The 22,961-nt window shown below is 37.9% G+C and overlaps 2 protein-coding genes across 3 annotated transcripts; one reads left to right on the top strand and one right to left on the bottom strand.

The window, feature by feature from the left end:
- Nucleotides 1-1,703: 1,703 nt before the first annotated feature.
- On the top strand, nucleotides 1,704-13,268 carry LOC141605228 (leucine-rich repeat receptor protein kinase HPCA1-like). 2 transcript variants are annotated; one of them, XM_074423931.1, is made up of 19 exons: nucleotides 1,704-2,263; nucleotides 4,212-4,332; nucleotides 4,454-4,525; nucleotides 5,936-6,010; nucleotides 6,105-6,176; nucleotides 6,378-6,539; nucleotides 6,619-6,693; nucleotides 7,111-7,182; nucleotides 7,280-7,351; nucleotides 7,454-7,522; nucleotides 7,894-7,968; nucleotides 8,501-8,572; nucleotides 9,316-9,447; nucleotides 9,565-10,031; nucleotides 10,126-10,266; nucleotides 10,368-10,492; nucleotides 11,074-11,293; nucleotides 11,700-11,932; nucleotides 12,529-13,268. In XM_074423931.1, exons 6-19 carry the CDS (start codon nucleotides 6,442-6,444, stop codon nucleotides 12,970-12,972), a joined length of 2,295 nt encoding a protein of 764 aa, XP_074280032.1. In that variant the 5' UTR covers nucleotides 1,704-2,263; nucleotides 4,212-4,332; nucleotides 4,454-4,525; nucleotides 5,936-6,010; nucleotides 6,105-6,176; nucleotides 6,378-6,441; the 3' UTR covers nucleotides 12,973-13,268. The 2 variants fall into 2 exon arrangements, with proteins under 2 accessions (XP_074280032.1, XP_074280023.1); XM_074423922.1 differs by lacking the exon at nucleotides 1,704-2,263 and adding an exon at nucleotides 2,344-2,834.
- A 909-nt stretch (nucleotides 13,269-14,177) lies between these two features.
- On the bottom strand, nucleotides 14,178-18,254 carry LOC141605257 (ER membrane protein complex subunit 8/9 homolog). Its single transcript, XM_074423957.1, has 6 exons — nucleotides 18,098-18,254; nucleotides 17,538-17,749; nucleotides 17,189-17,335; nucleotides 16,984-17,043; nucleotides 14,675-14,838; nucleotides 14,178-14,403 (listed from the first exon to the last, which is right to left on the bottom strand). The coding sequence occupies exons 2-6, from the start codon at nucleotides 17,742-17,744 to the stop codon at nucleotides 14,373-14,375; spliced, it is 609 nt and encodes a 202-aa protein (XP_074280058.1). The 5' UTR covers nucleotides 17,745-17,749; nucleotides 18,098-18,254; the 3' UTR covers nucleotides 14,178-14,372.
- Between the last annotated feature and the right edge of the window lie 4,707 nt (nucleotides 18,255-22,961).

The raw sequence follows: 22,961 nt of genomic DNA, 5'->3' as shown, positions 1-22,961 counted from the left end.
AAAAAATCGTAAAATTTTAAAACCAACTATTATATTAGGAAACCTTAGAATATAGAGGAGTTAGTAAGAATATAAAAGAATTTTATGTATTGGGCTATTTAGTTAGTGACCTATTTTCAAAGGATTATAAAGTTGGAGGGAAAAAACATATTATGGTTGTTGTTTTTATTATATTACAAGTATTGGTGTCCGACTTTGCCCGGGCTACCTCTACTTACCATTAATTTTTTTTCATTAAATAAAATTATTTAAAGTTGCATAACCCATAAATTTATCTGTAACACCCCCTCATACCAGGGTGCCTTACCAGGACCACCCTACCATGAAAGAGTGTTACCATCTCGGTTGCCCGAGGTTAGTATATCAAAAGCAACAATCCAAAACAACTTTATTAAAGTATAAAGAGTTTAACGATTACATAATCTCAGACCAACTCAAAATAAGAGTGTAAGGAACTCAATACAACTGAAATCAAAGACAGCTAAACTCGTAACAGTGGAAGCTAGACTCGAAGTGATGACTCCCCATGACTGTCCCATAGCTAAACATCTGCATTACTGGGTCATAATCGCTCACCATCCCCAAATGGATCACCGCAGTTTTACAAAACAACAACACGGGGTCGATTCTTCGCATAATTCAAATAAGACAAACAAATAATGTAACCGGCCGATCATCCTCCACGAGAATCGACTACACACCGAAGTGTGTGCCTGCCGGATTACCCATCGCAACAGGTAATCCACTCCGCCGGTGGGGGACCGCAGCCCATCCCCACCAAGTCCAGCTCATCAACGAGCGACTATCAATCCCTGTCCCTTAATGTGCACATCCCCTCCCGTGACGAGTTCCACGGAGGGCGAACTAGGGTGTGAAGCACTGAAGCCACTCCCGCAAGTGACTCCACCACAATCCACACACACATCACAGTACCACAGCATCACAGTTGTCACAACACCACCACTGTCATAACACAACCACATCACCACCGTCACCACAACACCCATACTCCGATGATCAGCAGATAACAACAATTACAATACAAACACAATCTTAAATCAATTAACAGTAACTGAGTAGGGGAAACCCTACCTTTTCACAATCCGCTCACGCTGCAATCAACCATACAAATGCATAACAAATATCACATCGTCACCTACAACAACAATCACATAATTCCAATCACTAACCGCAAAACCCCATTTCCCCCAATTCATGATTAAAGGCAAACCCTAAAATTAATCATGAACAAACATGGGAATAAAGACTTACCGACGAAAGGGTGAAGGATTGAATGCGATTGCTGAGATTATCCACACATACAAAGAGGAGAGATTGGGAGTGATTAGAGCGTCGTACGTTTGATTAGGTTTTGTAAAATGATGTTTAGAAACTGGTTATCGAAATTATATAACCTCTAATTACTCCCGAATTAAACCGCTGAAATATCACTCGCCAGACCGGATACTCGATCGAGTATAGAGTATACTCGGCCGAGTGTTCCTCGGCAGTAGCCAAACAGACTACACGACCTACACTACTCGACCGAGTAGGCCATACTCGGTCGAGTACCGGCCTATAAAATCCGTAGTATTACATTATCATTAATATATTTTTCTATGACATATCCTACAAATAAGATGAAATAAATTTTGAGACAAATTCACTACTCGCTATTAATATTTTACTCTTATTAGCCGTAATTAAGCTTAAATAGCAAATGTACATGTCAAGTTCAATAGTGCCCAACTTGTGTGTGATCAGTTTATTCAATCTGATTCGCTTGTTGGTGGTGCTGCAATATTTTTTTTTTTTTTTCAAATTTTTAATTCTAATAAGTCTTTAACCTTGATATTCTGAAATGCAGTACACATGTATTTGAATCTTGATAGGAAGCTAATCAATGTAAATTGTTGATATTCTGAAATGCAGTACACATGGTCAATGAAATCTCAGACGAATGCTAACCATTCTTTGGGGAGGGGAATTTAAGAAGGAATAATCATGTAGTCGTAATACAGTAATTTCGTGGTGTGACTTTGTAGTGGGTGGTGCGAAATAAGGGAAGGTCGGGACAGAGGACGCTGGAGTAGAGAGGGTTTGCCGGAAGGTGGAGTCTTTCGGAGGGAGGTATGCCAATGAAGAAATTGTAAAATGTCTATGTGAAGGAAGGGTATACCTTACAAAATGAAACGGAGAAAATCCCAAATTGATTGAAAGGAGGCCAAGACAATTTAATCTAATATTTTCCCGCGTGTTTCAGGTAACTCTCTACTCGTTGATTTTTCCTTTTTCATTTCTATTTTTAATCCAATAATCCAATTAGTAGTTTCTTAAGTTTGAGCTGCAATATAAATTTGATTAGGGTTCTGGAAGTATTTTAATTAACTAAAACACTTGAGTACCTAAATTAATTAACAAGTAGAGTCAAAGTAAAACCCAGTTGTTGAATTGAATATTTCTAGTAAATGTTTTTTTGACCAATTCAAATATTTAACCCAATTTCTCTCCTTTTCTAACATAGTTGTTGGATTTTACAGATTAATCAGGCTTCAAACTTAAAAGTCATTAACATTAATTAAATCATCATTAATTATTATTTGGAGGACCGACTTAGTCAGTTGATGAATCATATAGACCTGTTCTTTATTAAAACCTGTGAATTAATCCTATATAATATTAGCTCATCACAATTCATATCTGATTTTTCGAGTTTATATCCTACCAAGTATTTCTTATGAACCCATTTAAGATGTCCAAGATTTTTGTTTGTGTCTTAATTGTATGCTCATTTAGCTGGGATATTGTGGTTGGAATCACTGATTCTACCGACTGTAAGTTGCCTCTACTCATTTTATTTGCGTTATACACCCGCTTCTGCTTCAATCTTTCGTTTCTAACTTAACAACAGTGTCTTTGTTATTGTATACGAGTCTGGTTTCATGTATGAGTATTGTACTTCAATCTGCTGTGCTTGAAATGCTACAAAGTTGGTAGTTCAGACTTCAAAGTTGCGAATAGGCTTGTAGCGGGTATCCTTGGGAGAGACCTTGTCATATTCTTAACGGAGTTGATCATGAGCTAAACCCATAATGAGTCATAACCGTGATAATTATATGTTTATGCTTGTCGTGTTGAAGAATATTGATTCCCTCTCCAGTCTTACCTTCTTGCCCATGTGTAAAGGGAGCCACGAGGGCAAATATGTTGCTGACGAGATTTGAACCCCGGTCATGAATACCACATCTGCTTGACCATGGATCTTTGTTTCCTTATATTCATGATATTTTCCCTACCCTCAATGGTTCAAGTACATATGTTAAGTCAACTATGAGAATTTATGTCACTCTGAAACATGTTATATATCAACAGTTTCGGAGTTATGGTACTTTGATGTACTTCTAATGCTCTGCTTCATGCCGGCTTCTGGCTTCTTGGCCAAAATAAAACTCCTTGTTGGGGAAAACAAAGTTTGGGAGCTATTAGGCAGCTTTTAAAAACCACTGCCGCAGTCTGGCGAGCGCAGAGTAGAAACTGATATATTAGAATACAGAGTTTCATTTAGATGAGTCTTGTGTGCAGTTATAAACAACCAGATAGATCATTTTCCTCATTTTCTTTGTCAAATAATGACTGTTGGAAACCCTTTCACTAAGCCACTTGTTTAGCTTCAAGACGACAGTGACATATGAATACATAATTAATTGACGAGATCAATAACAAGGTAAACACACTCGTCTGTCTTTCAGTTGTTTAGGTTATTTAAATGAATGCTTTCTAATTAGACCAAAAGTAATGTCTGAATTGATTAGTCTGTTATACGAGGTGTGGAATTGTGAAAACTCATCAGAATCATGTCCTGAATTTTTTTGTTTGTAATGCTTGAATAGGTCAATCTAGGACTTGACTAGTTCTTCTGTTTATTTTTCTTGCCTTGCAAAGTCCATTGGCTCTTCAATCATGTTTCCGCAAAGTGTTTGCAATGTCACCCTCCAAAAGGTTATATATGTATGCCACATTTACTTACTTCACATGGAAGATATAGTATGTCTTGTACGCTTATCACCTTCTACCTCATGTATGAGACATCTAATTTATTACACTAAACGTTAAGTATTTTGGGATTATTTATGTTAGGCTGCAATGATTCTGATTAAGCAGCCAAATTTATGCGATTAATGTCAAGATTAAATTTGTCATTATACATGTAGTGGCTGCATTGAGGTCTCTCAAGAAAAAATGGCAGAACACGCCGCCAAATTGGGTCAAACGTGATCCTTGTGGTCGTAGATGGGAGGGAATTTACTGCAAAGGCTCTCGGGTGACTGATATGTGAGTTACTAAAAATAAGATAAATCTTGAAAAAACTATCAACTAGTTGTCATTAATCAGTCTATTCTTTGATAGTTACAGTTTTCCTTACCTATTAAACCTTGGATGATTTAACGTGCAGCATATTGCCAGGGACAAATTTAGCAGGTCCACTGCCTGAAGACATATTGTCATTATCCGAGTTGCAGAATTTGTAAGTTCTTCAATACCACTAATCTTACACTGATTCTCACTCATCGTTAGTAATGCTAGAATAAATGTAGGCATCCGTTCATTATGCACCCAGACCATGTTTTGTGGCTATGCGGAGGAAGAGGGAAATGAACACATGCACACACATAGATCTTATTTTCCTAGAGACGGATTAATGTGATAGTTGTAACTTGTAATGACTATTTGCTCATGCTCACGCACACTGATCTTATTTTCCTAGAGACAGATTTATGTCGGTTGGCTTAACTTAAGATGTCATAACAAGGGTGTAATCTACTAAGAGTGTGTTTGTATAGCATATTAGGAGGGAAGGGGAGGGAGGGGAGGGAGGGGAATAGAGGGGAGGGGGAATGGAGTAAGAAAGTATTCCCTCGACGTCTTCCCTATGTTGGAGGAATATTTATTTTTTATTTGAGGAAAAATTTGACTCCTTCGTTCCCACCACCATGTTTGCTGATCAAACAATGGTATTTGTATATTTTCCTTTCCCTCCCCTCCCTTACCCTTCAAATTCATCTATCAAAACAAGCTCCAAGTGATGAAATTAAACGAAACAAGGTTGGAGAATAAAGGCGCCTTTTGTTCTTGTCACTGGCTTTGAAATCCTCCATTGGAAGCCATTAAATTATTAGAAGAAAGCTTAAGCTAATGTATAGAAATCAGAGAGAAAAGCCAAGCTAAATCAACGGAGGAGTTGTTTTACGAATGAATAATTAAGTGTCTTACAACCGAGCTTATTCATAGGCAAAGAAGGTTATAGCTCAATAGAGCTCAACAATTCTAACAAACAAACTGAGATGAGCTGGCAGTGTAACAGAAATCTGTTACGACTATAACTAATTCCAACAGGCTTTGATCTAACTAGAGCATATTTTGAACCATCAGCTTTGTTCTCGGCTTTAATTTCATTTATTTGAAAATGTGAGACCATTCTTTTCCATTTCCAATGAAGCCAATGACTCTTTGATTTTGGAATTTGATGGAATAAAGCAAAATGAATCACTAAACTAGATATTGTGAAGGAGCTGCTTGTTGATGCAATTTTCATAACAGGTCATCTGGAAATTGAGCCTCTGAATTTCGACACACAGTTAATGCTATATACACTGAAAAGATACAGAACATTTATAAACCCTAAGAATTATATGAATATTTTAATTTCAATAGTTATGTATTGAATCCCGGAAAATTGGCTACCACCTTATAACTTTATATCAGTAGATACAAGCTATTGCGGCTGCGATCTTTATTATGCTCTGACCATTTACTTTCTCCCCTGTACATCTTTATATCAGTAGATAAATCAGCATTCCATGCTCATTGTTCTTTTTACTATTGCCACTATATGCCATTGTATTCCTGTGTAATGATCACTGTTTCGGCCATGAAGGGATCTGTCAAACAACAGAGGTCTACTGGGACCTCTTCCGACAAATATTGGAACATTGAAGAATTTACGAAGTCTGTAAGATATTTACCCTCTCCATATTCATGAAATATGACTTATCCATCATTCCTTACTGCAGTGTGAGTGATCTCACCGTGTTCTCTTGTTGCAGTGTTCTTGTCGGCTGTAAGTTCTCTGGTTTAATTCCAGAGTCTATTGGACAGCTCGAGAATCTAACTAACTTGTAAGTATATTCCCTGTTTTCTTTTCGTGAAGCCCCCATAGTCAAGAAGTAATTTGGTCTATTTTCAATTTATAAACTCAATGCAATCAGGGTGCGGCCTCTAGAATAACTATTAGTGGCCTAACTTCATAGTCACACCTTTGAATGATAAAGTTTTGTAAAGCTCTTTTCGATATGAACCCCGTTACATGATTTTTTCAGATTTCTCAATTCTAATCAGTTTATTGGACCCATACCACACTCTATTGGCAATCTCTCAAATCTTATGTGGCTTGATCTAAGTGACAACCGTTTGAATGGAACATTGCCAGTTTCCAACAAAACAACTCCCGGGCTGGATATGCTGCTTAAAGCTCATCACTTGTAAGCTATTTTCATGCCCCTTTTATGTAATTCCCTTTCTTGCAGTTTCGCAAATCATCAACATTGATATTTTTTGCAGTCATCTTGGACAAAATAGATTCTCTGGTGAAATACCACTTGGACTTTTTAGCTCAAAGATGGCTCTGGTACATATGTAAGTTCTTTTTGAATCAACTAACCAAGATGATGTATGTATCCATGAAAATTTATTGAGGATATTCTTGAATAAAAGTTGAACATCAATTCATCTTCGGTATGAAGTATGGAAAATCTTTTTTTTTTTTTTTGAAAAACATGCTTGACATACCATGTTGTGCCGTTTTATTAAACCGTAAAGGCTTTTGAAAAGATTTTAAGCTGGGCAAACTTTCAAAGGTTTTGGGGATCTGTACTGAAATAAAAACCTGGTTGATATCAGTGTCAAGATCCTTGCAATTAATGTGTTAATGCCTTGAATTTTTCGCCTTATGTTTATTATTCCAAATGCTGTTTCTATATGCTTTTCTCATCTGTAGATAAAATCATAAAATGATGCACCCTAAGTCTATTGTTCTGTTTATGACTTCAACAGCATTGTAAATGACAACCAACTGAGTGGAACTATCCCAGACACATTAGGGCTAGTGAATACTTTGGAGGTCATGTAAGTATATCTTGCACCTTACATTGTTTTGCCCTGAGTGAGAGAAGTCAATTTCAATCAGTCTAATACATACACCTCATCTTTACTTGGCTTGCAGCCGGTTGGACAGGAACAAACTTACAGGAATTGTGCCTGATAATTTGAATACTCTGACTAGCATGACTGAGCTGTAAGTAAACCAAGAAGCTCGTAAATCAGCCAACTGCATCTTGTAGGACTTGGTTTTCATTTTGATAGTGTTTGTCCTAACATTTATTGCAATTATTTTCAGCTACTTGGCAAACAACAATTTGAATGGTCCAATCCCCGATCTTACTGGAATGAATCGCCTTTCATATCTGTGAGTAGTAGAAATGATTTGTTTGTTGTTAGCATGTTTCACCCAGGCTCTTTAAATTATATGCGTGTCATATAGTGAAGTAGTAATCTGTCGATGCAATTCGCGACCCAATTCTCATTATAAATGGTCTGAAGACAATTTCCAACGTCTCTCTGTTAAAACATGGGTAATGCTGCATACATTCAACCCCTCTTCAGGTCTTACCTCACCATGGGCAGGAGCTTTTTAAGGCAGTGGGGGTAGTGTTGTTGTATGATGTCTTATTCTAACTTATGTGGCTAATTTAACTCTTTCCCGATTATGTTTCCTTCTGATGCTATCTTGTTCTAACTTGTTTTCATTCAATTTGCTCTTTCACTACGTTTTTGCAGAGACCTGAGCAATAATCCTTTCAACCCTCCGGATGTTCCTCAGTGGTTCACGACTTTGACAAATTTGACTACATTGTATGTTTCTTCATCTTTGTATCTACTGATTCGCTACTATTTACAAGGAAAAAAGGAAAGAAAGTACATATGCTGGTTTGAAGATTAACGTCAATAGATGCTCTCTAAGGATTACAGAAGCTAGATCACATGGTGGTTAAACTAAATAACTATGGTTGCACTGCATGAAACTGATTCGTTTCAATTACTCGTTCTAAATGTAAGGTATTTCTGAAGGGAGTATTTTGAATTAACCAATGGAATTTGGTTTAGCTAACAGAATAGCCATCTCTTAGCCTCCTTGATCATTGATCAATTCAAGTGGGGTCTAGCCGTCTAGGAACTACAATCTTTGCAAATCCCGTTGTAATGTCATCAAAAAATGCAAACCGGTTTGGTGATTAGTCTCATGTTAAAAATCATGGCAACTTAATTGACAAACTGTGTGTAAATACTTTTGAATTATGCTCGCTGAGCCACATTCTCAAGTAATAACTAGATAGACCTTGATTTCCAACCTTGTGCAACTAATTTATATTTCATAAATGTTCAGGCGGATGAAAAATGCTGGACTAAGGGGGAATTTACCGACCGGACTGTTCACCCTCCCTGAGCTACAAACTGTGTATGCCTTCTCTTTATGCTTTAGTTCTGTTTCCACTATTTTTAGTTAACACTAACTTCTATACAGAAACTGACATCTAGGATTTCCTGGAGTTATAAACAAGAACATGTATGTTAAAGAAATGAAGTAATAGTGATACTTTTGTCACACTTTTATGGCATAATCTTGCATATTGGAAAAAGTATGTAAGAGTACTTAGAGAATACTGGAGAGCACTTATTTCGCCCTCCAATTACATATTGTAAAAAGTCTTATGCATCTCAAAAAAAAAAAAAAAATAGGATCGCCCTCACCTTTCCACTTGTTGGCACATGCTTTCTCACCCATGACGTAGTTATGATGGAGAGCTTGCTTTTCTTTGCTCTTAGGGAAAGGCAAACGAGAGATTGCTTTCCCGTTTTCTCCAGAGACTACATGAAGAGCAAACTGTTGTGTTAAAAAACGTTATTTTTGCTCTCTGAAAATGTAGAGTGTCGTGACTCTTGAAAACTACTTTGGAACATCCTTTTGTACATTCTCTTCCACTTGATACGCAAGAATTTACAAATCTATGTTGATGAAAGTTCTCCGAGTTTACCGGTTTATACTATGAGGCTTCCAGGAGTTCTACCCTTTCATCTCCATGTATCAATGAATAATATTCTGACAAATCACAATGAACGCTTTCAATCTGACAAACTCTCTTTTATTTTTCTTACATATGTTTTCATTAAGTGCATTATACTCATCATTTTGAACAACAGGGTACTGGCAAACAACCAACTTAATGGCAGTGTGGATATTCCTGCCAACTTCAGCAGCAATCTGCGTCTTATAGATTTGAGGAACAATTCTTTAGGCGATTTTCAAGGAGGATCATTTACCAATAGTGTTCTGTAAGCAGTTCCATCCTTCACAATTTTATCCTAAATGGACAAAATTTTAATTTAATAAGCTCTATTTTCTCTCTATTTTTCCCCCCTCTCATTTTGGATGGCGTTCATTTTCTGTAGGCTTGATGACAATCTTTTTTGTCAAACGCCAGAAGCAGCGAGAATTTGCCAGACTACCCAACCTTCAAATTTGTCAGACTTCATTCCGCAGCTGAATTGTGCCCCTTTATCTTGCTTTTTAGATTCAACCCTTGGATCCGACTGCAAACGTCCATACCTTGGAAGCCTAGTTTTCAGATCATATAACTTTTCCGACCTGACTAAAATACTCTACTACACTTTCTTAACTGACTCTTTGCAACCGCTTCTAGCATCTTTTCAAGTACCAATAGAGAAAGTATGTTTAGTTAGTTCGTCAGTCGACTCAAATGGTTTTCTTGTGTTGAACATCTCATTCTTTCCATCGGGTGATGCTTTTTTTAACCGCACTGGAGTATCTACAATTGGCAATGCCCTCAATAATCATTTATTCAACTCGCCTTATGGACCTTACTATTTCGCTGATTTGAGTTATTCTGCCTTCCCAGGTGATATTTTGATTTTCTTGTTCTTTTCTTTGTTACCAAGTTAATTTCTTGTGAGCCTTTCTGCTTACTGTCACTTATTTGGACTAATCTGCAGGCCGAAGTAAGCATATAGGCCTTATTATCGGAACGACTATAAGTTCCTTTGTGCTTGTGCTGCTTACAATTTGTGCTGTAATTTATGCCCGTCGTCAAAGACAGATAGCTAATAAAACAGTTAAATCAAACAATCCTTTCTGTAAGATCAGCTCCAATGACACATTAATCTATTTATTTGATCTTGTTTTTATATATTTTTGATTTTTTATACGCTTGTTGCTTTTTAATATGTTAATGCAGTATTGTGGACTCAAGGAAAAGTTCCTCAGATAAAGGGAGCCAGGTGGTTCTCGTTTGAAGACGTTAAACAGTGCACCGATAATTTTTCAGCTGGAAGCGAGATTGGAGTTGGAGGTTATGGAATGGTGAGGTCACCCTGTTGCAAATACTATCTTCATCCCAACCTTATCGCCTCATTTTCATATTATCGTTTCAAAAGAAATTTGTAGACTTGTAGTCCTGTATATTGTGAGAAAATATTGGTCAAAGTTGACATCATTTGACCATCAAAGTCAAATAGGAAATTTAAAATGGGTTGTGGCATGTAGGGAGTACCTTTATTTAATTGTTCCAAGATAAGCTTATCTTTCCTTCTTAGGATATTGAGATATTTTAAAACATCCATTTCAGCCAAATATCACTCAACTTGGTTCTTTTCCGTTACATTGTCTCATGCTTCGACGCTTTAAACGAGTCTTGTATGAGATTGTCTCACGTGACAAATCGAAGTTCTTATGTGCTCCTCATTTAACTATAAGGTTAATGGGTTAGACTCACGTGTAAGACCGTCTCATTATATGTTTTTGTGTGTGTCTAGTTTCATTCTTTGTGCAGGGGACTTATTAGTTAAATTCTCCAAATTCTGTTTTATTGCTTCCTAAGATTCCTTTGCTTTTATTAAAACACTCTTTAACGTAGCTTTGGTGACCTATCTTGATTCGGACAGGTTTATAAGGGAAAACTTGAAACAGGACAACTAGTTGCAATCAAAAGAGCTAAACAAGGATCAATGCAGGGAGCAGATGAATTCAAGAATGAGATTGAGCTCTTATCTAGGGTTCACCACAGGAATGTTGTTAATCTAGTCGGCTTCTGCTATGATAAAGGGGAACAGATGCTGGTTTATGAATTTATACCAAATGGGAACCTAAGGGAAGCTCTTTCAGGTACTTCTTTTGTCACCTAAGACAAAGATGAGCAATAATCATTAACTGATCCAATTCATGGAAGTATAGACCAGACCAGACAACAAACTGACTTTTATTTTTTGGATCGACTTCGTATGCAAGTGCATGCAAGTGGGGGATTGAAAAAAAAAATGGTCAACTTTACCTCTCTTTTATCCTCTCTCCCCTCCACCAGTGAATTGGCAAGGAAAAGGTTGTAACTTGCATTCCCAAAGGTCACCCAAAAGCAAATAAAAACGTTTGTTAGAGATGGCCTAAAAATGAATACATAAACTTCTTTTCGGGACAGACAGTAATAAACTAACAAAACAACTCTCATTTCCAGAATATATCTCTTGAATTATGTACTTCATATAATGAGACTGATTTCGGTGAGACGCTGCAGGTAAATCTGGAATTGAATTGAATTGGAGTAGGAGATTAATGATAGCCCTTGGTGCAGCTAGAGGCTTGGCATATCTGCATGAACTTGCTGACCCACCAATTGTGCATAGAGACATAAAATCCGACAATATACTACTGGATCATCATTTAATCGCTAAAGTAGGGGATTTTGGCCTTTCCAAGCTGTTAACTGATCATAGGGATCATATCACCACTCAAGTAAAGGGAACACTGGTAATTCTTTGCTGCCTTAGCTTCTACAGTATTTTTACAGGAGAGAGTAAAGTCAGAGTGAAAAATATGGATCGATTTGAATTTCTCTACTTGTCGCGTGTTACTAATCCAGTTTAGAGGACATTACCGGCTATGACTCAGGCTTGGTTAGAACTTAGAATTTATTCAACTCGGAAGATCGGATTGAATTCAGCTTACAACCAGCTATGGAAATTCTCTTTTTTTTTTTTTTTTTTTCTAAAACTGAAGTGAGCAAGTGTCATAGTCATCTCGAACTATCGAGAGTCCCACACAATTATGTTAAGAGGAGTATGAAAGGTCAGAGTAACTTAGCTTGTGAGGGTTTAAAGCGTTTCTTTATTGCTTGTTTCGTTCTCCTTGAGGGGGATATGGATAGCTCAAGTTTCAAATATTGTTACATGAAATGTCTCAACTCTCAAGTGTCTTAATCCGAAAAAGCTTGCATGAGACTATTTCACATATAAGACCAGCTCAAATATGTATGTGTTATTGATTTAATTAAATGTTACGGTTTGATGTAGGTCTTTGTGATTTTAATCGGATTAATAAGTGTGATTTTTAACAATCGATTGCAGGGTTACTTGGATCCAGAATACTACATGACCCAAATATTAACAGAAAAAAGCGATGTCTACAGTTTTGGAGTAGTAATGCTGGAGCTAGTAACAGGAAGAATACCAATACAGAAAAATAGGTACATTGTAAGAGAGGTAAGAGAGACGATGAAGGAGAACGGGAACATCCACAGCCTCGTTGACCCCACTATTGGCTCTGTCCATTTGATTGGTTTGGAAGAATTTGTGGACCTTGCAATGAAGTGTCTTCAAGACTCGGGAGAAGAGAGGCCATCAATGGGAGATGTGGTCAAAGAAATCGAGGATTTCATTCAGGCGAATAATATGCATGTGACTGTTGATTCGACTACTACCTCGGCTACCTACGAAGGAACAAGTGGGGTTGATCTTTATGGCCACAGCGGCTTCTTTGATGTCAGAGGGAATAGTCCTTTACTAAGATGAGCGACACTGTGATCGATAACAACCATCTAGTAAGAACCGCGGTAAATCAAGGTTACTGGAACTCCACATGCATTCAGATTTCAGGCATTCAACTCTAATCTCGGGGAGAGATGAACAATTATATGGTGGTTGAAGATTGCTGGCTAGTGCTGAGGCATTAGTGCTCAGCTTTCCTGCGATGATGTGTCTGTATAGAAAAATACATCTGTTAATATATGTAGCGTATATATGTGTTAAATAAGTCACTAATCCATTTTTTAAGTGAGGTATATAATATAAATGGAGTTTGTTGTATACATACAACCAATCTTTTTTGAGTTTTCGTGATAATAAATTTCTCGACACGATTACTATTTGGACATAAAACAGCTTTTAGAATAAAAAAATGGTACATTAATACGCAATTTTAGAAGCACTTGCTACATCATATGTCAACTAACTTAATTTGTAAAGTTAAGAGGGGTGGTATACATGACCCGGGTTGAACTTGTCAGCCTCCATTTACACAAAAAAAAAAAACACTTCCTACATGTAGTGTAAAACTCCAAAGTTAAAATGAATTGTTTTAAGAGCATCTTTATCAACAACCCTTGAAATAAGCTAGAACTAAATGAAGAGCTAAAGAGAAAGGATATGAGTAACGTGAACTTGTTTTTGTGATTAAATAAATTGTTTCTTCACTGGTGTTTATTTATAGAGCTTATAACAACTAGTGACAACTAACTTGCTAACTACCTACAACTGACTCTTAACAGACTTAGCAGTTATTACAACTAATTTTTTTATAACAAACTCGCCACTCTACATCATACTTTCCTTTCCCCCCATCAAAATATCACTCTTTAAATGCAAGAGCAGGTTCCCAAGTAGACAATTTTACACTTAAAACTTGCAGCTTAAAAATGGTGCAAAGTACTCCCTAAGAAAATTGATACTCCCCTGAATCAATTGGGAGAAGTGAACATAATAAATTCAAGGAAAACAACTTTGGACGTCTTAAACAAAGAAAATAACAGAGATGAATTTAATCCTACCGTCTCTATCAGACTATCATCCACAATCACAAGTCATTATCTCCTTCAGACAAGAACCTCCTGATTTCACCAACCCTTAGTACCAACAAATTTCGGTCAAAGTAATGTATTGTATTACGGAGTATGAGAGAGGAAACATGGACAAGTGCCCAAAAAAAGAGGGCATGGATGTGTTCAAAAATCATGAGCATAGATTCTTCAAATGTTGGAAGTACACATGAACTAGGTAGGAGTCCCAAATCGAGTGTCTGATAAGATTACAACGGCGAAAAAAGAACATAAACCATTACCATCTTCATTTCAAGAGATGCATACATCTAGTCGTCATTCTCTATCTTCATACTGAGTTGGTTACTTCAAATTCTCTCACTTGAATAATTCACCATTTAGCCAGTCCCTGCAAGAAAAAAAGGGATTACATCACTGGCTGATCTACGTGCAAGGATTCTGCTTCCCAGGACACCACAAAGTCCCAAACAAATAGAACATTTTGGTTTGTGATAATATTATACCTTAAAAAGTATTTTCAATGGGACACACAGAATCGAAATTTTTTTTGGGTCTGCCACTCGATTACAAGTTGTGCATCTTCAACTAATCCTATGAATAATTGAATAAAGAGTAGCGCATTATGCAAAACCTATGAACGCAAAAGCAAACAAACATACTTGCTGATGTCATCCAAGTGATCGTCAAAGTCCACAATGTCTTGCCATTTCTCAGATGATATATAATCCAGTAGCATTACGTTGGCTGATGGCTCCTTAATTCCTAGTCGGCCACCGTCCTCTAAGACAGCCACTTTCCACTTGGATCCATCTCTTCTGTACAGCTGATATAAAATAATAAGGGTGATGATAGGAACGCTTCAAATAGGTGAAGATTCAATTAACCTAGAGTCTGCACATATATTTAACTACAACATACACAAGAAGAAACACGTAAAGCAACTAAGCCATTACATTTTGATTTAACTTTTCACTTTCCTATGGTAAGGATAATTAATCCGCCTAATATCTCTCATTAGAGCGTGAAAATTTTGCAATCTCGTATCTTTTTTGTTGTCCCATGAATTATATCAGAACAAACAAGTTCTAGACTCCAGAACAGTAATCATCACTCGTGAAAAGAGGGCCCGTGCGTCGTTAATTGATGCCAAGGGCTCTGATCATATAGCCACTTAGCATGTAAGCACCCGGCCACATCGTAATCACATATATACCCTGCCCATATCAAGAGATATATGGAAGGAAAGAGAGAGCAGGGTGACAACTTCTTGTTTGGTTAGCAAAATTGACCTGGAGGGAAGTGAAGTCTACAAGCCCAATTAATTATTTCCCTTTCCCTCCTCTTCCCTCCCCTCCATTTGAGTACATCATGCTCCCCAAACACTAGTGTCTTGAAGAGACCTTCTATGATCTCTTCTTTGAGCCAATAGCGCAAAGGGTGAGGAGGAAGCTTTGTTTGTGTGTACTATTGCAAAGACTGGTTAGATGGTGGTCAGTGGTTTCTCTTGTTATGTGCTACAATCTACATAATGAGGAACTTCATGTTGAGAACTGAGATCTATGTGAAATAAGCCGCATCTACATGGTTTAGTCAATTTCACTAAATTTGGCATGTACGGCCGTACGGGGGACTTGTTATGGTTTAAGCAAACCAAATGACAGACAAACATGTTTCAGTTCTTCAATTCCTGATGCAGGAATGCTAATATGTATAATTAAATAATTAGATGTATAGTCACTATAAAGACTCGGAATATTAAGGAGTGCAAATCAAATACTTTGACCAACTTTTTTTTATCAGTAGAAGTAAACTTTTTTCTTAATATGGCCAGTTGAAGCCAATAGGGTATAACATACTCAGAGTCTACATCGAGAAGTTATTTGTTAAAAAAATTATTCACATCATCAAAAAAATTTATTTTCCGTCACACATTTATGCTCAAAAGCACAGCTAAAAGAAACACAAAATGAGTTTTCAAGGCCGCCTGTCAGTTTGTCACACTGACCCAGAATAAAAAGTTCATCTCTCAGACTCAAACTCATGTTTTTTCAATCCTGTATCTCGGTACATTACTCAGTCACAAAGTAGACAAACCAACTTCAAATTTCTACCTCTCTGTATAATCTACTATGGTTTGACTTAAAACCCACAATATTTTGTATTTTTAACTTGGAACAATACTCCACAAAAGAAAATTACGTGCAGGCTCACCAACGACCCTCAAGATACAAGTTCATTTCCAAATTTCCAACCATCTTTCGGAGATGGGAATTATAGCATGGCTTCCAATTTTCATGGTTCAGCAAATATTACTAAATTCCTAACTACAAGACATGACAAAAAGTTGTTAAGGACACTCTAAAGGCTCACACGACGCGAAATGGTCAAACGATCTGATATACTTGAAAATATACAAAAGCAGCTACTCCAACTCACCCTAGACATACATAGGCACTATATTACTTCGACACTTCATATGAGCTCACGTACCCGTGTCTGACACTCGATCCTTGGACACTGGTATGACACTCGGGCACTTCATTTTAGACCAAAAACTTGACATTTTTTCATTAAAAAGCCGTGCCCGACACTTGGATACACACTTGTGTCCGACCCCTCAAGCCGAGTCGGAGTAACACAGCCTAGGCAGATAATTTAAGTAAAACAGAAGTGTCAGTATGAAGTCAACAACATTACCCCAGTGCCTCAATGGCTCCCGCAAATTGCGGGGTAAGGGGGGTCGGATGTACGCAGCCTTACCCTTGTGTTAGCAACACAAAGAGGCTGTTTCCGAATGACCCAAGATGAAAATTGCGTCGAGAACTGCATTGAAGGACTGCTACTTCACAAAAGAAAGATGGGCAGCCACTTTAGTGAGCCTTTTTTATTTATTCCATTATAATCCATAACCTCAGTATGAAGTCAACATTACCAAAAAAACTGAAAGATACACGGAACGAGGAGTTACCTGCATAACGGGGCTCCGATCTTTCACTTTTGATAAACTTGCCAGTTTTTTATTGTCCAACTATGAGCCAAACAAAGACACAAACCAAGATCAGCACGAAAAAAAAAAAAGGAAATGAGCACCTACTAGCTACTACTAGCATTAAAAGCAATAGAATTGTAATGAAGGAAATACTATCTGTAATAGTTCTATCCAAATGACATACCAGAAGAATTCCGGCTTGAGGGAAGTAGCGACAAATATGATCTCCGATGTTCTTAGCCACATTACAGAGGTCATTATCATCAGACCTTTCATTTGCGTGAAAATAACCCACCAAGCTCAAACCTTGACCACCATAATATTCTTCTATCTAATTAAAGAGGCGACAAATCACTAAATATAACTTCTTTGAAGTTGACAAGACCGGGAAAAAGATGAAAAAAAAGGGTGAAAGTTCTATCATAGCGATTTAAATGACAGCAATTCTACAATTGGGCAAACACACAAAGTAGTTTAAACTTACAACAGAAGCAAATATTATATAAATGACTAGAAGTAGAAACGGAACTTACTTGCATAAGAGCAATTTCGAGGGGAGGAAGAAGGCTAATGTTAGAATGGAAAAGGGGTACAGCATCACAGATTTCAACCACTCCTTTTGTCGATTCATAACGACCAACTAATACGCCATTGACAGCACTGGTCCTATGCTTTAAGGCATGTAGCACTAGCTTTATATACCCATTTTGTGCAATTTCATACACCAATTCACCCGTCATTGCACCTTTACAAACAATCACAACCAAATTAAAAAACTTCAGCTCACCCATATATCAAAGTTACAACATTCTTTTTCTTTTTTGCAGGCAATCACGTATGCGCGGGGTTACCTATTGCGCACCCGGTAAAATTTAAAAATTAAAAGATCAAAGCTTTCGAGTAAATTATGAAAATGATGGTACAAATTAAGGCTAATAGCTGACTTAGAACCCTAATTTGATCAATACAGTAAAGTAAAATTCACTGAACAACATCTAATTATGTAAAATTCACTGAACTACATCTAATTAGGTAAAATTCAGTACAATAATTGGGAAAGTATGAAATACTAAAGAGAGAAGAGAGCAAAGACCTTGATGAAGGAAGATGCAAAGAGGTGTGCACTGTGTTGTTAATTTTGAAGAGAAAATGAGTACTAAGATCTAGATATGATTAGTACAGGTCCACTGCAAAACGACGACCTTTTTTGTTTTGAGGAATTTCCAATTAATGTTCCTGGTTTATGAATTTGAAATACGGCATATATTTGACTTGTTTCTTATTTTACTAGCCGGAAAGCCGCGGCTTCGCACGCGACATCCAACTTTTGATTTTTTTTGCGAAACTGTAAACCGATTCAAAGACGTCATGTAAAATAAATGCTTAGTTTATTCAAACAATATTAGTAATATACATAGTACGTGCATTGCACATTTTAGATTACATTTACATATGCTTCTATTTACACAAATGTCTCATGTAAAATATTTCAGCCATTAACATCGTGCTCAAAATTGATAATCTCTCCCACTGTTTTGAAAACTATCTAAGAGTATCTACAATGGTAAGCTAGTTGGTACTAGTTTACCTTTGCCACATCATTTTTTTTGAGCTTACAATCATTTCAAGCTACAACTTATTTCAACGGTGAAGCCGATTTCCTACTAGCTTGATGTGACCCACCTAACACACTCTCCTATTTTTTTTTTATTCAATTTTAAATTTCTAAATATATAATTAAACGGATAATTCACGCGATACCCTTGAGTTTTGCAACTTTGCACGAAATACCCAAATTTTTGATCCGGAAAATTTAAAGAGGTCATAACTAGTGTTTACAAGTTCAAAAAATGGTGAATTTTTTTTTCTAAATCGCTCATCTTTCCGAGAACTACTATTTGAAAAAAAAAATTGTCGCATTTTGATCCCGTTACCGTGCCTCAAAGTCTTTTCGACCGAACAAACTCTGAGTGATCATATCTCTTGGTTACGAGTTCCAAACTCGTCAAATTTTTTTTTCAAATCGTAGTTCTCGGAAAGATGATCGATTTGAAAAAAAAATCTTCACGTTCTGAGTTCGTAAATACGAGTTATGGCCTTCTTAAGTTTTCCGGATCAAAAATTTGGGTTTTTCGTGTAAAGTGGCAAAATTTAAGAGTGACGTGTGAATTATGAGACCATTATGTTCCTATTGGCTATGTTCTTTTTGTGGGTCCATTTGAGCTAGTAGCCTCAAAATTTTTTGAGCAAAGCTAATCTATTTGGACTACTCCAATGATTGAGCTACTAGCTTGCAATTTCTTAAAATTGCAAGCAAGTCATTTTTCTCAACCATTGGAAATGCTCTAATGCATCACCTAAATGGGCAAGCCTACAAAGAGTTGTCATAGCGCGGTGCAATTAAAACAATCTTATATTATACATTTATACTCCTTCCGATTCTATATATTCTTCCCTATTTCCTTTTTCGGTTATTCGAGTTTTCTTCTCTATTTCTCTTTTAGATTGATTTGTGTGCGTGGTTTAAATTCAATGGCATGTGAGGTAGTGTAATACTCCGTATTTATAAGTCTCTGGGTACTCTATCGAGTAGGCCTTACTCTGTCGAGTAAGGGTGAGTTGCGTTTTAAAATAGTTTCTGACCTGTTGGGTACTCGATCGAGTAACTATGATACTCGATCGAGTAAGGGGGGCACTCGATCGAGTACCTTAGCTACTCGATCGAGTAGCCGGTTTACGGGGAGTTATTTCTCGGGTTTTGTTAATTATGCGATTAAGGTATATAACCTTTTCCGTCATTGTTCTTAAACACTTTTCAAAACCTAAATTACTGTCAAGAGAGAAAGCAAAGTACGTTCTTGCTATTAATCGCATTGTTAGCAAATCCCGGAGTTTGGAAGGTCGGATTGCACCTTTCGTTATACCGTTGAGATCCTTGCGTCGAGGGTAAGATCTATGTACCGTTTTTACAGTATTTCCTTTAAGTTGGTTAAACCTTAATATGGGGATTTGGGGGTTTTGTGTAGATTGTGATTTGGTAGTGTTTATGTGTTTGTATGATAGGAGGAGGTTTTGTAGAAGAGGTTTTTTGATACAGCTGTTGATACCGTCTGATAGTTGTGCTTTCCAGGTAGGATTTCCTACTTAGTATTAGTCCCATAATGAGATGATTGTTGATGTGTTGAGATTGATTGTTTAATATCGTAATTGTATTGTGACGGCTGTGATTGTGAGTGTTTGTCTCTGATTCTCGAGATGCGTTCTCGGCTAAGTGGAGTCACTTGCGGGAGTGGCTTCACGCCCTAGTTTCGCCCTTCGTGGAACCCGCCACGGAAGGGGATGTGCACATTAATGGACAGGGTTATCGCTCAATATGAGGAGCGGGGATTTGGTGGGTACGGCTGCGGTGCCCCACTGGCAGGGCTGGTCCAGTGGACAGGTGATTGAGATTGATGGGACTGGTGTGATTGTGTGTGTGACGGTGTGAATATCTGTTTATCGTATTGTTGTTATATATAGATTGTGTGATTAGTACTGACCCCGTGTTGTTGTTTGTAAAACCTGCGGTGATCCATTCGGGGATGGTGAGCAGTAATTGAGCAGGTTTGAGTTGAGTACTAGGATAGCTGGGATGTGCCACCGTCTGACGATAGAAGTCTTCCGCTGTAGCTTTACTAGTTTTATAACATTTCGATTAACTCAAGAGACAGTTGGTTTTGAGAACATGTATCGTATTTTGGTATTTGGTTTTGATTGTAACCTTTCACTAAACTTATATTATTTAAAGTTGTTTTGTTATTGTCTTATGAATATCATGCCTCGGGTAACCGAGATGGTAGTATCCTTATACCTGAGTGGTCCTGGTAAGGCACTTGGAGTATGGGGGTGTTACAAATGGTATCAGAGCGACGATCCTGAAACCTGTAACCAATAAATCTAATGAATATAGGGAGTCAATTAAAATGAACCCGGGGTAAAGGTTGTAGGAGCTAATGCAAAGGCTTGGGAGACGTCCTGAAGTCGTGAACTCGCCCTACAATTTTGAACCGGTCACATGGGGAGTGTATGTCAAGGTCGTATGCGTTGTTTGTTAGCTTGTGTGTGGATGTGATGAAGTATGTGTAATTGTTGGATGTTTGGAGTAGAAAGTTGAGAATGTGAAAGAAAGACTGATGAGATATATAGAACTGTTGTTGGAATAAGAAGTATGATGGATGTTTTCTATGTGGCGTTTAATAACATGATATAGTTATTTAATTGATCATATGAAAAGTTGTGTAGCATTATATGCTTAGTTATGATATAATGTTGGGGTTGATAAGTTGTTTATAATGTTGGGATATGATATAGCATGCGGGTAGCGTTTTCGAGTTAGCATGACTCGATCGAGTGGGACTGACTTGATCGGGTGGGTGTTTGACGATTTTGAATCCAGAATCGTGTTTTTGGGCACTCGATCGAGTACCTCGGGCACTCGATCGAGTAGGGGGTCACTCGATCGAGTAGCCAGGCTACTCAGTCGAGTATGATAGAGGTCAGAAGGTCTGTTTTGGGTCTGGAGTCGGGGCACTCGATCGAGTATAGTGGGCACTCGATCGAGTAGCCTGTTACTCGATCGAGTAGGTTTAGGCACTCGATCGAGTAGGGCCTGGGCAGCTTGTTTTCGTGTTTTGAGGTTTTGGCGCGTATGTTTATATCCACCCCTTTTCTGATATAGTTTCAAGATGCCGCCCAAGAAGAATGCTTTGTATGCGAGAGCTGAGCTTATGAACATAGATGATATCGTTAAGATGTTGGAGCATCAGGATGCTCTTACGGAGGCTTTAAAGACTGTGGGAAAGGATAAGGATAAGGAGAAGGAGAAGGAGGTTGATCACTCAAAAATCAGCCTCTATATAGCGAGGTTTAACCCGAAAGAGTACAAGGGGGTTGGGGAGCCTAACCTTCTTGATAACTGGCATAGAGAGATGGAGAACATACTAGATTTGGTTCACTGTCCTGATGAGATGAGAGTAGAACAAGCTGCGTTCTACCTGAGGGAAGCAGCTGGTAAGTGGTGGGATACGGTGAATGTAACACTACGGATTTTCCTTGATGACTACTCGACCGAGTAGAGCCTACTCGGCCGAGTAGTGCTATGGTTGCGTGTTATTTTGGTTCTGCCGAGGAATACTCGGCCGAGTATAGTGAATACTCGACCGAGTATTGGACACTCGGCCGAGTATGCACTTACTCGACCGAGTGTCCGGTTTGGCGGAGTGTGATTTCGACGGTTTGATTAGGGAATGTTTAGGGTATTTTATATTTCCGCGTCAGTTTCTAATATCATTTTAAAAGCTTTATCATTTCTACGTTGCCCTAATCACACCCAAATCATTCCCTAATCCTTCTCTTTAAGCATTTCGTAGCGTCATTGTGTGGGTTATCGTCGTGATTCTTGCGTATAAGTTCTCGTTGCACTGTTGGTAAGTTTTATCTTCGTGATTATTTGTACTTTTTGGGTTACTGTACATTTATATGAGAAGGGGATTTTGGGAATTGTACAGTGTAATCGTGTTGCATGATCATTGTATAGGAGAAGACTTCGTAGAGGAGCCTTTTTTATTGTCCGTGTTGCATACTGCTGTTGATTGCTAAGGTAGGGTTTCCCTACTCGTTCATCGTGCTTTGTATGACATGTTGTTGTAATTATCGTTGTCTGTTGATCATCGGAGTATGGAGGTTTTTGTGACAATGTTGGTGTGAGGGGATTGAGATGACTGCGATGTCATGTGATTGTGATTGTGGTGGAGTCACTTGCGGGAGTGGCTTCACACCCTAGTTCGCCCTCCGTGGAACCCGCCACGGGAGGGGATGTGCACATTAAGGGACAGGGATCGTTGTCGCTCATTGAGGAGCTGGACTAGGTGGGATCAGCTGCGGTCACCCACTGGCGGCGATGATTACCTGTTGCGATG

The sequence above is a fragment of the Silene latifolia genome, chromosome 1 (genome assembly GCF_048544455.1).
Source record: "Silene latifolia isolate original U9 population chromosome 1, ASM4854445v1, whole genome shotgun sequence".
In the NCBI taxonomy this organism is placed as follows: Eukaryota; Viridiplantae; Streptophyta; class Magnoliopsida; order Caryophyllales; family Caryophyllaceae; genus Silene; species Silene latifolia.
Note: the sequence above shows the minus strand (reverse complement) of the source record. Positions and strands in the feature narration are given on the sequence as shown.